The following is an 18,139-nucleotide window of genomic DNA, read 5'->3' as shown; positions in this document are numbered from 1 at the left end:
ATGCTACTTTTATGGTTATCTTGCTTTTTAACCGAATAAAGTATTTTGAATCTGAATCTAGTTATGTTCTAGCTTCAGGTGTGCCAGGCATCTTTGGCATGTAGGTAGAACAAAAACAATGACCTAGCTTGCAAATGAAACAAGTATAAATAAACGGCTGCCTTGAAATGAGAGCCGCGAGCGACTGGCTATTTCATATGGATGCATCTTGTCTGCCTGAGAACAATTCCTCATCCCCCGCCCCTTCATGCCCAGTCGTCAAATATGTACGAGGCTGAGAATGTCAAGAACGTTCAGATACTGGTTAAGTGACACGGCCGATAATGACGCATGCGCACAAATCCTGACGTCCAGGCCATGTCCACGCACATCTGGATTTCTCATTCCCCGCCCCTTCATGCCCAGTCATCAAATATGTACGAGGCTGAGAATATGTCAAGAACGTATGTAAGTGTTAGGAAATTAGCAAAACTCCTGAAGTCTCTCACCCATTCCGCAGAGCTCCAGGGAAAATATGAGCTAGAAATGGTGTGTGCGAACGGCACCCCAGACACAGTGATTCTACCCCCGTCCGCTACCAACCTGAAGCAGGTACCTCTCATGCCCCGGTAAAGAGGGGCAGTCCGTTCACCAGGCTGTGAAAGGAGAGACGAGGCCAGGCAGCATTCAGACGGCCAGGTCGCGTATAGCTCTCATTTATCGTGAAGGATGGGAGACAACCTGGTCTAGCAAGTATAAATAAAAGGCGCCCGTGAAATGGGAGCCGCGAGCGTGCCAGTCTTAGCGAACAGAGGAGCTTGATGGGGAGTAGGGGGGGCAAAACCTCCCTAAGCAGGTATAAGCAAACAGTGGCAATAAAATGGGAGCCGCGCTGGGAAAAAGTAGTCCCTATGTAGACTATTAAAAGCCCAGCAACGTAACTAAACAGTAGTTGGTCGGTGCTGCTTCCTGCAAAACGGCAGCACAACGGATGTGACTTGGCATCGCAAACCAACCATGAGCAACATAAGAAAAAGAAATGCAATGTTAAACAAATTGCGAGCAGCAGCACATATTAGCCGCCAATAGGCGGAGTTTCACTCAACATATAGATTACTTTAGGTCTCGCTGAGACAGCGCATGCGCTGCTCAACGCGTGACCTAAAAATACTCCAGGGAGATCTCCACCTACAGACCTGCGAAGAGCCTTGATACTCTCACAGGTTATTAGCATGCTATACAAATCTGAATAACAGAACATGACCTATAAAGTGCCTTTCTGTTGCACGTACATATACAAGAATGGCTGCCCAAACATTGTGTAAAACTGAACCAATGCGTGCAGAGTGATTGACAACACATCAATGGCTTACTCGTTATAAACTTTCCAAGCATTCGGGCCATGCTGCGACATGATCTCCAGGTTCTCAATTCGAACAGCCTGATGCTCCAGCTGTGCCATGGAGTTATTAACACATTCCTGCCATGCAGTTATGTCATTCTTCTGTCCTGCAGAAGGAGCAGGCAGCTCATACCTGTCAAACAGGGATCACAAAGGAAGCTTATGAATTTGTAATTGCTAAATAAACAATATTTGTATACAACACATGCATTTAAAAAAATAATAATATATTCTTTATTATTCAGTTCATAGCATGTAATACTTACAAATCAATCGTTTAAATCATTAATGCAGGCATGATTTACACTGGGAAATAGTAACAAAAAGCATATAAGAAACATAGGAAGTGGTTATCATTCACAGCGATATCTCCATATGTTGCAACATAGGCCCCCAAATTTGTGCCCCCAGTTTTTTTTTCCTCAGTGGTTTGATACGATACAAACTATATTCCAAATTGAATACATTATAAAACTTGGCACGCCACATTTCAAACGATGGTGCTTCAGGCTGAAGCCACATAGAGGCAACACATAATCGAGCAACGGCAGCAGCCATAAATATGAGATACCTAAATGGATAGGAAATCTGAGCAGACTGAATGCCCTCGCCCACTCCTGTTAGCATTACCTCTCTAGAGATACAGACATTAACCCCTGTGATCGGAGTTAAAATTTTTGATATACCTACTCTAAACTGATTTAACACTGTGCAATCAAAGAATATGTGTAAAATATCAGCTTTCTCCACCTGACACCTAAAACATTTCCCGTCGTGGGGCCCCCCTCACTTCATCATTTTGACAGGGGTGTTTTATAAGTTAAACAAAGTTTTATAATGTTAGGTGCGCAAGTTTGCTGTCAACATAAGTTTGGCTGCTATGTCAATTGATTGTTGCACATATATACCTGTGGTCCCAAATCCTTCACTCACTTCACATCGTGGGTCTCTCTATCATCCAGTTGAGTCAACCAATATGTCATATAATGCCCCAATCTTAGCTCTTTTTTTCACTGCCACTATTAAAGCATTAGGTACAGGTACCCACAATGTTTACCTAGGTAGTCACGAATTTGTAAGAATTAAAAAATAAAGTAATTTTTAGGCAACTTATACTGTTCTACTGAATCTGAATAAGAGGCAATTATCCCACCACTACAGATATCCCCTAAATGTCGAATCCCCTTATCCCTCCAACTACCCATCTTTGCATCCCAGAAAACAGTGGGGAAAAATTCTGTCCAGTTTAACATCTTGGCTGCTAGGCGTTTTCCCCCTCCTGTGCTGAAAATTGCCATTTTGCTGGTGTCATGACGAGCTCAGCTCGTCATCAGCACAGCTCAACTGTGCATCATGACGAGCTGAGCTCTTCATGAGCATCGAAAGGGTTAAAGGTGTAAAGTAATTTATGCAGCTTGTTGGTGCTAATTTACGTATTATCTTCCAAGCTTTATATGCTGTACTGAATATTTTAAATCGCATTCTCTTAAAATAGCTGGGTTCAAAATCCTTAAGCAAGGCCTCACAAGCTTGAGTCACCATCAACATTTGGTATATAGTGGGGGCTTCGAATAATTGCACTTCCGCTCCAGTCACCAGATACTGCATGTTCTGTAAGAGACAAGCTAAATAATAAAATGTAAAATTTGCTACATCCCATCCCCCACGTTCTATTGGTAACATTATATACTTCGAAGCTTTGCGATCTTTCTTCTGGCCCTAAATGAACCTATCAGTAAGGGATTGTAGCTGTAACAATTGGGAACGTGTTAACTCAAGCGGAACAGTCCTAAAATAATAGATTAGCTTAGGAAGTATAGACAGTTTTAGCACACTGCACCTCCCTACCATTGACAGGTGGAGGCCCCAAACCCTTTCCAATTGCCTCCGAGCCGAAGATACTTTGCCTGCCCAATTGACTGCAATAACCTCTTGAAGTGACATCCTAATCTTTATCCCCAGGTATCTAGCTTCCTGCGTAACACGTGTTTCAACAGGACAAAGTCCCTCGGTACAAACAATCTGGCTTTTAGATACTTTAAACTTAAACCATGCAACTTCCCCATATTTCTGAGTCGGGTTCTCAATCTCCCTTACCACTTGCTCTGGGTCAGATGTTCCTACCGCTATCTCATCAGCGTAAGCAAGGACGCGCACTTGATACTGCCCAACTGATATTGACTGAATTTTATTCGTCATTTCCAGCAATAGTAACAGGGGGTTGATACAGATAGCAAAAAGCAAGGGAGAACAAGGACACCCATGTTGTGTTCCCCTGGTTATATATACAAATGATGACTCTTTACCCATTGTACATATTCTAGCACGCAGTCTTTTATACATAGTTTGTAAAGATGTTATATAACGGGGTCCAAACCCCATCTTCCGCATAGTGGCCCAGAGAAACGACCAAGATACATAGTCAAACACTTTTTCAGCATCTAAAAAAATTATTTCAATATGCTTTTGCTGTACATTAGCATAATTTAACATTGCAATCACCCTATGTAGATGGTTAACCGTGCTCCTACTAGGGAAAAAAACGGTGTTGATACCTAGAGACCAACGGGGAGATAACTTGAGCCAATCTAGTTGCAAGAATTTTCATAACTTACCATCTGCGTTTATGATATGGGTCTATACGACCCAGGGAGCCTCGCAGGTTTATCTTTTTTTAAAAATTATTTATTTTTTTTACGCATTTTACGTCTCACATGAGAGCAGGCATGTCAGATGTTAAAGAGAATATGCCTATTCCTGTGTGGTGCTCCAATTGTAATTTTACTCTGGGAGAGGTCTCACATTGAGGATATGGATACTGATCTATTACCAATGTTAAGCAACCACGATTCACACCAGAAAAAGCACAAATTAACCAAAAATGCCAAAGAAGAAGACTTCATTGGAGAATGACTAGCAATTCTGCAGGAGCTAAAGAAGTGGAAATGCGCAACTCAACATGTTCAGAATAATATCATTAGAGGACATCTGGGCAAGATAGAATACCCCATAACAGAGATAAACTTATTAAAAGGGCTTAGAGGTGTGGCAAGCATGGGATTCAGCTCCAATGTTCCAGAAACTCAGTAAAACGACATCCATTTAAATCTGCTAAGTCATTGGTACTGCCACTGTGCACAGGGACGAAGTGCAACAAACCTGTACATAATACACACTTTCAACTGCTTTGCACGTTGAAATACAAATGGTACAATTCAGTAATTAAAATGGCTAGAAACTTTACAGAAAAATGTGTGTGCTAAAACTGCTAGCAAAAAAAAGGGGCTCAAAAAGGGGAAATATGAAATAAAGATAAATAAGCATAGGCAATAGGTCTGGGTTTAATGAGCTAATGCATGCAGTGTTAGGACATCAGCACGTGGCACGTGCGGACAAAGTTGTAAAGTAATCCAGGAGGCAGCGTAATGTAAGCACTGGAGTGGAGGTGAAGGGATGAACCCAAACAGCCACAGTAATAGATAGGAGGTTAACACACCACTGCGCTAAGTCAAGATGTGATTGTCAGACCAATGGCTGAAAGATGCTGGTCAAAGAAAGCCAACAGGGAAAGTGGCGGACCCAAATCCCACTTTATGTACATTGTTAGCTACTCTGTTAAAACCCAGACTTTTTTTTTTTTTTTTTAAACCTTTATTGATGACAAGAGTAATAGGTCAGTACACAGCTTCACGCCTACAACCTGCATCTGCAGGCCGGCAGCTACACAAAATAGAGTCCAGGGCGGGCTCATAATTAAAAAGGCACGACAATAGAACTTAAACACAGCATGCCGCCTACAACCCTGCTGGGCCGGCCGAGATATAAAAGTGGTATAGCCAGGTATTACGTGTGTCATAACCACAGGGTGGAAGCATACTGTATACAAGCAAAACGCAATTGAGGCTTCTTTTATCATTTTTTGGTGAAAAACCAGAAACAGAAACTCAACAGGGAACAATCCTTCCCATGATATACCACCATACAGTGTATGTGGATTAAAGGACCTTAGGGTGAGGAGCCACAATGCAGTGCTAAGTAGTGGGAGGAGCAACCTCCATCGAGGTTAGTATGTTCCGCACCGGCTAAATACTTCTGGCTGACATGGGAAGGGAAGGGAAGGGCAGAAAGGGAAAAGGGGGGGGAGGGGGGGGGGGAAGGGGGGAGGAGAGGGAGGGGGGGATATTCCATAATCAAACCTGTGAGGTCAATACTGTGCAAAGGTCGTGTAAGTAGTGCTACGTGTAACATGTTAATAACGTGAGTGTGCAGTCAGGTATTAAGTGTGTGCCGCGGACCAGCCTAAAGCCGGGCATCGGGAACTGCCAAGATGTACAGGAGGACACCTACTGATTCAGAGGGCGATAAGGGAGCAGGGGGGAGGATAGAGAGGAAGGGTATGGACTCAAGTGTCAGAATGCACCTCGCTCTGTTGAAGGAGGAGATAGGCAGTGAGGGGACCCCATAGATCTTTCGGGCGTGACTTGTGTGGTAAGAGTTCGGCATAATTGTGGATGTGATCTTGCCAAGTTGACATAGTATTAAGCCAGATCTTAAATTTAGGAGCACGGCCTCTACCCCATCTACAGGCTACATGGCGTTTGGCTAATAAGAGGCCCAGTGCAAGAAATTTCCTGTGACTTCAGTGCCGGGACCAATTGACCTAACAGGGCCGTCTTGGGACAGGGATCGATAGCAACTCCAACCATGTCTGAAAGTGCTCTAAAAACGGCATGCCAATATGCCGCTACAGCAGGGCATGTCCACGCCAGGTGGAAGAAATCGGCACCCTCCACCCTACATCTGAGGCAATGGTCAGTGTCACGGAGGCCAAGCCAGAATAGTTTGGAAGGATTGAAGTAAATGCGGTGCAAGAATTTGAAATGAATCAACCTGATACGGGTATTACCGGTCACTGCATTAGTGTGCGAGCAGCTTTCCTCCCATTGATCGTCAGACAGCGGGGTGCCAAGGTCACCGACCCATTCGCTGCGGACTCTGAGCGGGGGCGGCGATGGGGCAGGCTGGGCGTGCTTGTACCGCATAGACACCACATGTCTGGGGTTGTCAGTTTGTAAGAGCGAGTGCAGGGGGGCCAGGGTGTCAGGCTCGTCAGGGAAGCTTGGAGTAACTGCCTTAACGTTTTGTCGCAGCCAGACATAGAGAAACGTGTCCATGACAGAGGGGGTGTTCTCTCCAAAGAATTGCGCTGATGTTCGGAACTGCCCCTGGAGGTATAGATCACCCCACGTGTGAATCGCCAGTTTCGTGAGTAGTTTACGACCAATCTCTTCACAGGTAACTCGTAATCTAGGGTCATGTGCTAGAGGCATACATGGTGAGTACAAAAACTTGACCTCCATGTGATCCGCTAAACGCCTCCACGCCTGAACCGTGCAGTCAACTGTGGTAGGGTCTCGGTCTGAAACACTCGGCGTAGTATATAGATATCCCGACGGTTGCACAGGGCGCATATATCCGTCCTCCACTGCCAGATGGGCCATGAAAGGAGGGGGATGTAACCAGTACGCGACGAAGTGACCCTAGACACAATCGTAATATTGTTGGAAGTTAGGAACATCAAACCCGCCCTGATGATACGGTAACATGAGTGTCTTTAGACTGATCCTGGCCTGTTTTCCACCCCAAATAAGTCTCGACAATTGGGAATTGAGGGCGCGGAAGAAGTGGGAACCCGGACTGTATGGTATGTTAGTAAAGAGGTATAACAATTTGGGGAGGACCACCATCTTTATAAGGGAGATGCGCCCCGCCATTGAGAGCGGGAGATGGATCCACTTGGTGATGGCATCAGTCAATTTGTCAAGTACAGTGCCATAGTTAGCCCTAATGAGGGTCTCACGATTCCGGGATACAACGACACCTAGATATTTTATTTCCTCAGTTTCCCATATCAAGGGATAGTTCAGGGGAAAGTGCATGGTCTTATCTGTTAAGGGGAATAGAGCCGATTTTGACCAATTGATTTGTATTCCTGAAATAGCGCCGAATTTGGTGATTTCGCGTAGAAGGGGGTTAAGGTTTTCTTGCGGTTTATGTACATATAGGGTTATGTCGTCAGCGTACAGTGCTACTAGGAGCTGACGCTCCGGGTATATTAGAGAGCGGTGGTTATGATGCTGTCGGAGTTTGGCCGCCAGCGGCTCGATGGCGATCGCAAAGAGGACAGGGGAGAGGGGGCACCCTTGTCTGGTGCCTCTATGTATGTCAAAGGGAGCCGACCTGGCCCCATTGAGTAGGACTGAGGCACATGGTTTGCTTTATAGCAGCTTTATCCAATCAAGGGAGATGTAAGGGATCCCCATGCGTTCAAGGAGGGCAAATAGGTAATCCCATTCAAGGGAATCGAACGCTTTAGTGGCGTCAAGGAACACAGCAGCAGCCTCGCATCTGGGGTTTATGTCTTGTAGTACAGCCTGAAGGGTGCGTAAGTTATGTGAAGTTGCCCTGTTGGGGACGAAACCCGCCTGGTCAGGTAGGACTAGGCGCTCCATCAACAGGTTAAGGCGGGCCGCCAGTACCTTCGCTAGGATTTTGACATCAGTATTGAGCAAAGAGAGGGGTCTATAGGAGTCGCAGTGTTCTGGTGGTTTGCCCGGTTTCAAGAGAGACGTAATAAGGGCTTCGCGCATAGAGGGCGGGAGAGTTCCCACTTCGAGGGCCGAATAGTAAACTTGCGGTAGTATTGGGGCAAGAATGTGGATATATGCCTTGTAAAAGTCGATTGGCAGCCCGTCAGACCCAGGTGATTTGCCCGATTTCATGAACATGATGGCATCTTTTATTTCATCTACCTCGAGGATATGGTGGAGGAATTTTTGTTGGGATGGACCAAGCCACGCGATAGCCATGTAGTCCAGATAGGGATGCAGATTAATAGGTGCCGATCTTTGAGAGGTGTAAAGAGTGGAGTAGTGATTCGTAAGGATGCGGAGTTGTTCAGAAAGGTCTCGTTGTGGGATTTGATGCTCATCAAGCAAGGTGGTGACGAAATTATTATATCTAGGGGACCGGACAGCGGAGGCAAGTGCCCTGCCAGGCCTATCCCCCTCACCGAAAACGCGCGCAGTGTGTTGTTTGCAGAGGAACTTGCACTCCCTATCCGCCGCCTCTGCCTATTCGTTCAGCTTCTCCCGAAGGAGTGCGTTGGAAGAATGGTCACGGGCCTCACGAGTACTAATCCGTTCCAGATCTCGAAGTTCGGATTCAATTTTACGAAGATCTCCTCGCAGGGATTTAAGGACTCCGCCCCCCTTAGAGATACACCATCCCCGAACGGCCTCCCATACCACAGTGAGGTCCGACATCGACCCTACGTTTCGGTCAAAAAAGTCCTTGATGTCCTGTTCGAGGTCCGCCTTGAAGGCAGAGTCTGTGAGATGGGAAGGGTTGAGGCGCCAGCTCAAATAAGGGGAGGTCTCAATGGGAATGCGTAGTGAGATTAGGACCGGGAATGGTCAGAGAAAGTCCTGGCGAGGTGTCGGGCTGTGATTAACCAGGGAGTAAGGCCTGTCGATAGGAACACGTAGTCGAGACATGCCCATGTGGAATGTACTGCAGAGTGGCGAGTGCCCTGTTTGAGGGACGGGTGTAGGTGCCGCCATGAATCAATGTAGTGGTGTTCAGCAACAATGGAGGATAGGGCACGTTGGGTTTGGGAGTAGTGTGCAGACTGGGGGTGAGATCTGTCAATGCTCGGTGCCACGGCAGTGTTGAAGTCCCCACCCAGTATTACATGGCCTATGCCCAGTGTTTGAATTTTACCCCACATCGTGAGCAGTGAGCAAGTATTGTCTACATTGGGGTCATAGTAGCATGCAAAAAGGACCGTATGAGAGTATAGTTTATCCCAGACCATGCAGTATCTGCCACCCGGGATCTACCTCCGTCCCGGCAGGTGTGAATTTCATACCGCGTCTAACCAAGATCGTAGCCCCTCTGGGATAGTTGGAGTAGGAGGAAAAAGCCCTACAGGAGGCCCACCTGGACGCAAAGAGAGACGAGCTATCCGACAGTAAATGTGTTTCTTGAAGCATAGCAATTGATATGCCCTGCATATCGAGGAATCCTAAAATTTGCCTCTTTTTTCTGGGGTTATTCAGCCCTCGGATGTTCCACGATACCAACTGAAACTGGTGCGACGGCAGCGTACCCTCTACGTCACCCATTCAGACATAGGATGAATCTTGTAGCATGTAATCACACATTTTCGAATCATAGCACATTTGACGTTAAACAGAGCACAATTCCCCCACAGAAACCCCCCAGACTCCTCCCAGGGACAACATAAAAAGCATTACAATGTCGTAGGTAGTGGAGCGAGCTTCCTTCCCACCCACACCGGCAACCCCAACTGGCCGGGAATTCAACCCCCACCCAGCATCCCAGAAACGAAACAAATTAAAACCTAGAAAAGGTATGACACATATCCCTACCCACAGGGGGGGAAGGGGTGTTAGGGGGCTCGCCCATTTGGGGACCAAAACTAGGGGCACAAGACCCGCCAATCCACCCCCTTACTTACACCCACAGACAACAGGTAAAAAACCCAGTCGTCTAATGTGGGACAGAGGTGGGTGACCGAGCACTCAGGTAAATCATAGACCGATAGGCCCCGTGCTGATCAAGTACCTAACACAGAATATGAAGAAACAGATATCGTTTAGGAAATGAACAGTGTGCGCCATGTGAAAAGGGAACAATACCACAATGTTGTCTCTCAGTCCTGTTGCAACATTGGTGATTGCGACCTAGATCTACGTCGAGTTGCTTCGTCACTGTTTTGTTCCCTCCTACAGTGCTTAAGGAAGTCCTCCTCCTGTTGCGGGTTTTGAAAGAGGTGATGTTTACCCTGAAATGTTACTTTCAACTTGGCAGGGTATAGCATGGCATATGGGATCTCTTGCGCCTGAAGTTTCTTTTAAACCATTGTAAATTTGCGCCTAGCCTCCTGGACGGAGGGGGTGAAATCAGGAAAAAAGGAGAGGGTAGTGGTGCAATATTTCACAGTTCCCATCTCTATTGCCCGTTGTAACACCGCGTCCCGGTCTCTATAGTTCAGGAAGCGCTCAATAATAGGGCGAAGTTGGGCTCCAGGAGGCGGGCGAGCTGCCAGAGATCTATGGGCCCGTTCGATAATGAAGTGTGAGGAGAAGGATTCTTTGCCAAACAGTTCTATGAGAAGGTTCTCTACGGAGGTCTCCATTTTACCTGTGTTGGTGGACTCCGCAAGGCCTAAAATTCTGACGTTATTGCGGCGAGACCTCGCTTCCAAGTCCTTGTTCTTGTCCGCTAGGAGTTTAAGCAACCGGTCCATTTGAGTGACTTGTTTACCCGTTGAGGTGGCTCAGTCTTCCAGAACAGAAATCCTGTCCTCTGTTTCCTTGATGCGGGTTTCATGTTGCTCCAGTTTAGTAACAACACTGTCCATAAGCACATTGATGGTGTCTATTTTGGCGTCAATTGTGGATAGGCTTTGCTTCATCCCCAGCAGTAGCGCTTTCCAGTCTTCTTCCAGAGGTGCCGGGGTAGGAGGACCACCGTCAGGCTCCGGCGTCGTTTTAGAAGATTTTTTGGATTCAAAGGGTATTTTGGACTGGCGTGCATCGTTACGTCCCATGTCTCTTCTGGGCGTCCGCGATGCGGTGGGGAAATAGACAACAGAGCGCAGGAGGGACCCAGTGAAGGAGGAGAAGGTGAGCACCAGACAGTGCCCACAAAGTGGAGAGTGGTGAAAAAGAGCTGTGGTAGGAGGCACCGGATGAAGAGGGGTCCCTGGTAGGATTGTCAACGTGAAGAGCTAGTTTGGGGGAACGGCAGCACTGCGGACCGACGTCCCACGCAATGGCCGCAATTAGCTCAGGTCCCGTACTAGGCCGCGCCCTCACCTCTGTTCCAGGAGGGGGCACACAGGAAGCAACCAGTAGGACGTGCAGTCATCTACAAATGGGGAGGGGGGAAGGAACTGAGAGACCAGTCCGTCACAGGTGGAGCGTCCGGATGTGGATGGCACCATGAGTCTAGATGATGGCCGGCACCGTAGCGCGAGACCGCAGCAGGAGTAGTCGGCAGGGTGCAAGGCGGTCACACTGGCCCTGGAGAAGTAGCCTAAGAGGGTCAAGTCCACGTGGAGGCAGCGACTGGGGCAGTGGCTACAGTAGGAGCGGCCCAGTCACAGCCGGCAGAGGAGCGCCAGCCGCATAGATGGGAGAAGCTGGGAGGGCGCCGACTTCAGTGCTGCAGGTGGTGGGCAGCAGCGGCAAATGTCCAGTTAGGCCCAGCCTCAGGGGAGAGATAGAAGAGGCGTAGTGATGTAAGGCCTACACACAAGGCCTCCCAGACGTCCGGGAAGACGGCCCAAGATGGCTGTGAGTCGGAGCACCGGCGAGGCGGTGGGCCCAGCAAATATCAGGAACAGCGCCGGGGAGGGGGGGGGGGGGGGGGGGGGGGGGGGGGAAAGGAGGCAGCTGAAGCTCGAAGATGGCAGGCAGCTCTCACCTTAGGTAGCAACTTTAGGAAATTAAAAGGTGCGGGGTCAGTAGGGGATCCACTTTTGATAGAGGACAGTATTGAGGAGAGAATATCAGTTGTCAAGGGGGTGAAGTGAGACAGTTGATATGCTGTAGCATGGGGTGTAAAATTGGATGAATTAGGAATGTGGAGGGCGTCAGATGTTTGTGATGGAAGAGAATTGAGAATATTTTTAATCTTTGAATCAAAGAATTCCGCCAATTCATTACATCGATTAGCTGATGGTTCTACTAGAGGGGGAGGGTCAGGTGTTTTGAGAAGTTTTTTAGCAATTTGAAACGTCTCCCTTGATGAGTTGGTAGATGAATTGATTTTTTCCTCGAAATATTTAACTTGAGCGGTTTTAAGTGCCTTTTTGTAATTAAGGATGGTCTGTTTATATTCATTTTTTTTTTAATAGGGTCGAAATTTTTTCTCCAGTCTCTTTCTGATTTTTTGCAGACTTTTTTTAGAAGTCGCATTTCCTGGGTAAACCATGGGGAGGTAATTTTACCTTGGGGTTTACAGGAGGACTTTTTAGGTAGGGTTTATCTAGTGACTCTCCTATCCATTTTGAAAACTCTGCGTCAGCGTGAATGGGGTTGGAAATAAGTTTAGGGGGGGGGGGTGCTCTAGATTTAACTTCCATTTTCTGGGTCAAGAATAGCCCAAGAACGAGTAGGTTTATTGGGTAGAGATTTAGGACGTGAGATGTGATATAACAGCCAATTCAGTGAAATTAAAAAGTGGTCAGACCATGGTACGGGAGTATGATCCGGGATAGTAAAATTGATGTTGGAAAAGTGCAAGAGTGCACTTGAGAGTTACCTCTCAAGTGCAAGAATATACAGCAGATTGTTAGAACCCGCTGCCTCTAGTTGGCAGAGGTATACACTTCTGACAAATAGGGACACACCTTTTCTAGTCAGGGCAAGGGGATCACACCCTTCGATAACCCCTGCTCACCCCCGTGGTAGCTTGGCAGAGCAGACAGGCTTATCTCAGAGGCTGTGTGTTAAGCATTTATGACCACATACAGTAATAAATTGAATACACTACAAATGGACACGACACCGTAGTATTATAAAAATAGGTATTTTTATATAAGGCTTAGCACAAGACCAAATAACGACAAAAATGTACACAATCTTAATAAATACTCTGGGAAGGGAAAACGGATAGTTCAAAGGTAGTTTCTTCTTTAGCACAAAGTCTTTAGTATCAAAGCAAATCTTCTTCTTGGAAACACAGTTCATAGCAACAGGGTAACCCACACGGGGGCTACACGAAGTCGAGGCAAAGTTAATCCAAAGGTTCGGCGTCGATCGCGAGGAGCGCTACGTCGAGCCCGGAGTCACACGGACCCCCAACAACACAGTATCTTTGGAAAATGAAGCACACGATGATCAGCGGCGTCGAGCAACCCGGCGTCGCGTCTTCGGTGTCGATCAGGCCTCAGCAGGCGTCATCGTCGATGATGCGGTTGCACAGAGTGAGCAGCGCTCTCGGCGTCGAGAGGGCACGAGGGCGATTCGATCAGCAGCGGTGCAGACACGAGGTCCCTTGGAGCTGGAGCCGAACTCACTACTCACTGGCGTTGCTGCTGGCGTCGATCGTGCCCGGCAGCCGGCGTCGAGGAAGCGGGACACTTGAGCCGTCACTCACGGTGTCGAGCTGGATTCGGCGACGTCCATCGGCGTCGAGGTTGCTGGCTCGTTCAGAGGTGCTGGATTCACAGGTCCCAGCAAATAGCACTTTAAGCAGATTAAGTCCTTTAGCCCTGTGACTTCAGCAGGAGACTGGCACTCTTCCAGTCCTTGGAGATTTTCTTAGCAAGCGTGAGAGTACACACACAGTTCCTCTCTCCTGGTTCCTTGGCAAAAATAAAGAAGCACTGCAGGATTCCCCCCAGCAAACAGCACACTGGCAGAAGGGGTAGGCAAGTCCTCAGATCAGCAGGCCTCTTGTCCTTGGTTACAGGGTTCCTTGTCAGAAGTGATCTAAATTCTTGGTTCAGGGGTCCTTCTCTTATACCCCTTTTCGGCTTTGATCCCTTTGTCCATGCAGGGGAATTTCCCAACATCCTGGGTCTGTTGTGGGTGGAGCCAGGCAGAAGCACCTGGCCTATTCATTGCGCAGGGCTGGGTCCTCAGACGCCCAGCAGGAGGTGGAGCCAGAATTGTATCAGGCAGGGCAGGCTATCAGCAACTACTCTCCCCCTACTCTCAATGCAAATGTCCCACTCATCCCATACTGACTCATCCAGACCTGTGGAGCCACCCAGCTCCTGTCACACACACGCAAGACCAGCAGAAACCAGATATGGTTAGACAAGAAAATAGACACTTTCTAAAAGTGCTTTTTTCAAACTCATAGTCCAAAAACCATCCATACCAACGGATGCGTAATCAAACCCCGAGTTCAGGGCTACCAAACTCGACATTGCACCATGCTCCCCGAGCCAGCTAGGATCATAGCGCTAATAATCCCGGCGGCCCATTCTACCCAACAGAGAGCAGGCTACCTCGCAATAGTGAAGAACGAAGATGGCGGTAATTCACTATTAGGACATGCCAACTTGGTCAGGCGTGTCCTACCTTATACTTACAATGCACCCTGCCCGTGGGCCTACCATAGGGGTGACTAACATGAAGTCAAGGGAAGGTTTGAGGGGCTGGCAAGTAGGAATACTTGTGCAGCCTGCGTGACAGCACTAGGCCGACCCGTAGACATTCTTTTACGAGGCCGCTCCTGTGGGTGGCACAACACGTGCTGCAAGCCCACGAGCGGCATTTGTATTTACAAGCCCCGGCACTCCTGGTGCACTAGACTAGGGACTGACAGTAAACCAAATAGGCCTAACATGGATACAATAGATACATCAATTTAACATAGGGAGCACTTGCGCTGTGGCACTGATCAGCAGTGGCACAGCGCCCAAAGCATATACCAGCAAAACATCGTAAAACAGTGGAGGCAACAGAAAAAATGGAGGAGAGACTCAAGCCAATGATGTCAGGTCTAACACATGTCCCCTCCAGCTGAAATGTGGGGAGAACTACCCTTGACCTAGGGAGTCCTCTTCACTAAGGCGGAAAAATCTGGACAGACCATCAGCATTGGCGTGATCGGTACCAGGGCGGTGTTCCACCGTAAAGTCCATCCCCTGCAGGGAAATGGACCACCTCAACAGTTTCGGATTATCACCCCTCATCTGCATCAACCATCTGACCTGTGGTCTGTCTGAACCCGGAAGTGAGTCCCAAACAGGTAGGGTCTCAACTTCTTCAGCGCACCGATCACAGCAAATGCTTCTCTCTCTATCGCACTCCACCTCGTTTCCCTGGGAAGTAACCTCCTACTGATGAAGGCTACAGGCAAGTCTCGGCCCTCTTCATTCACCTGAGCTAGAACAGCCCCCACGCCATGCTCTGAAGCGTCCGTCTGGACAATAAATTCTTTCGAGAAGTCGGGTGCCTGGAGTATAGGTGCTGTGCACATTGCAGTTTTCAGGGTGTCAAAGGCCGTTTGACAGGCATCAGTCCAGATCACGTTTCGTGGCTGCTTCCAGGAAGTCAGCGAAGTCAAGGGGTGCACAATGTTACCGTAATCCTTGACAAACCTCCTGTAATAACCTGTGAGTCCTAAGAAGGCTCTCACCTGAGTTTGAGTTTTGGGCGGCGCCCAAGCCAGGATGGTATCAATCTTGGGTTGCAGGGGGGCAACCTTGCCGCTCCCTACTTGGTGCCCCAAGTACACCACCGAACCCTGCCCAATCTGGCACTTACTGGCTTTGATTGTGAGGCCTGCTCCGCGCAGGGCCAACAACACTTCCTGGAGGTGGCGCAAGTGTTCCTCCCAGCTGACGCTGAACACTGTGATGTCGTCCAGGTAGGCGGCACTGAAATCCTCCAGTCCAGCCAAGACCTGGTTGACCAACCTCTGGAAGGTGGCAGGGGCATTCTTCATCCCAAAGGGCATTACCCGGAACTGGTATAGCCCATCTGGTGTGGAGAATGCGGACCTCTCCTTTGCCCCATCAGTCAAGGCGATCTGCCAGTACCCAGACGTTAGATCAAACGTACTAAGGTACCGGGCAGCCCCCAACCGATCGATGAGCTCATCAGCTCTGGGGATGGGGTGCGCGTCAGTCTTCGTGACCGAATTGAGTCCTCTGTAATCCACGCAGAACCGGAGTTCTGGTGAAGCACCAGGCGCTGCAGCCTTCGGGACCAAGACCACTGGGCTGGCCCAAGGACTGCTAGAGGACTCAACCACCCCTAACGCAAACATCTTGGAGACCTCCTCCTTAATGTATGCTCGAACCTTGTCAGTCACCCTGTAAGCCTTGTGCTTCACAGGAGGGCTGTCTCCGGTGTCAACGTCATGGACACACCAATGAGTGACACCCGGAACCAAGGAAAACAGATCCGGGAATTGTCCCAACAGGTGGCGACAATCCTGTTTCTGCTCAAGGGTCAGTGTGTCAGAGAGGACCACACCATCCACTGACCCGTCTTGCTCTTTAGCACACAGGAGGTCAGGAAGAGGCTCACTCTCCTCCTCCATTCCAGCATCTGTAGCTAGGAGCATGCCCACTTCGGACCTTTCTAAGTGGGGCTTCAAACGGTTGACATGCAGGACCCGCAAGGGGTTCCTGGGAGATTTGAAGTCCACAAGGTAGGTGACATCGCTCTTCTTCTCCACAACCTTAAACGGTCCAGTCCACCTGTCCTTGAGCGCACAAGGTTACACAGGGGACATGACCCACACTTCCTGACCAGGCTGAAGCTCTACCTGAGTGGCATTCCGGTCTTACCAACGCTTCATCTCCTCCAGATTTGCCTGAGCAAGTTCTCTGAAGCGCCGAGTCTGGTTCCGAAAGGCCAGCATGTAGCTGTATACATCCTGGGGAGGTTTCCTGGGAGATTGCTCCCAGCCTTTTCCGCCTCATTGGCTCTTCAAGACCCATGATCATGCCTTTCAGGGTCCGGTTGAATCTCTCAACCAGCCCATTTCCTTGAGGGTGGTAAGGAGTGGTGAACTTGTAGGTCACCCCACACTCCTTCCACAGAGACTTCATATAGTTCGAAATGAAGTTGGTGCCTCGGTCTGACACCACCTCTCTGGGGAACCCCATCCGGGAGAAAACACCCATCAGTGCCAGTCCCACCACGGGGGCCGTCACTGTTCTGAGAGGGATGGCTTCCGGGTACCGTGTGGCATGGTCCACCAAGACCAGGATGAAACTGTTGCCCAGGGCTGTCTTGGGGTCCAGGGGCCCAACAATGTCAATACCCACCCGGTCAAAGGGGGTGCTGACCACTGGAAAAGGTTGGAGGGGAGCCTTCTGCTTCCTTCCGCTTTTCCCACTTGCCTGGCAAGTGTGACAAGTCTTGCAATGGATGTCTACATCCCTTCGCATCTGAGGCCAATAAAAATGGGTCACAAGCCTGTCATAGGTCTTGTCCTGCCCCAGATGTCCAGCTAACGGAACGTCATGAGCCAAACCCAGTAGGAAGGCTCTAAAGCGCTGGGGTACCACCAGCGCACGGGCTGACCCAGGCTCAGCAGCCTTAGGCTCGCTATACAGGAGGTCGTTCTCCCAGTACACAAAATGTGACCCTGACTGATCACCTGAGGTTTGGGCTGAGGCCTGCTGCCTCATGCCCACAAGAGAAGGGCACACTTTCTGTTCCGCACAGAATTCCTCCCTGGAGGGACCACCATCCTGCTGCCAATGGGTCAGCTCGGGAAAGGTCTCCCAGTTCGGCAATTTGTTCCCCTGTGGGCTCCAGGGCATCCCCCTCAGGGTCTACCTCCTCCTGGACCACGGGAACTACGGGGGCCGGTTTCCCGCGCCTCCTGCCTCTTCCCTTTACAGCTGGGTCCTGGGCCGTACTTTCAGGCTCCGGGACCCCATCAACACCCTTCCTCGCTGTCATCGATCGAGTGGTTGCACACACCCACTCTGGCACACCCAACATTCTCAAATGCGTCTCCCTCTCCACCTTAGCCCAAGGGGAGTCTTCTAAATCATTGCCCAGGAGACAATCGACAGGCATGGCGGGCCTCACAGCAACCTGAAGAGTACCTGAAACTCCCCCCCATTCAAAGGAAACCTGAGCCACCTCACACTCTTTCTGGGAGTTGTCAGCAGCTATCACAGGGTAGAATGCGTGGGGAACCACCTGCTCTTTGGACACCAAGTGACACTTGACAGCTGTCACA

At 49.1% G+C, this 18,139-nt stretch overlaps 1 protein-coding gene across 1 annotated transcript in view; it reads right to left on the bottom strand.

The window, feature by feature from the left end:
* BCAS2 (BCAS2 pre-mRNA processing factor) overlaps positions 1-18,139 on the bottom strand; it is a 90,243-nt gene that overhangs the window by 29,709 nt on the left and 42,395 nt on the right. The window contains exon 4 of the mRNA XM_086923289.1: positions 1,353-1,514. Within this exon, the coding sequence (XP_086779415.1) occupies positions 1,353-1,514 (162 nt within the window). The remainder of the gene's footprint in view (positions 1-1,352; positions 1,515-18,139) is intronic.

Source organism: Lissotriton vulgaris, chromosome 5 (assembly GCF_964263255.1).
Source record: "Lissotriton vulgaris chromosome 5, aLisVul1.2, whole genome shotgun sequence".
Classification (NCBI taxonomy): Eukaryota; Metazoa; Chordata; class Amphibia; order Caudata; family Salamandridae; genus Lissotriton; species Lissotriton vulgaris.
The sequence above is the reverse complement of the archived record's forward strand: the minus strand, read 5'-3'. Positions and strand labels throughout refer to the sequence as shown.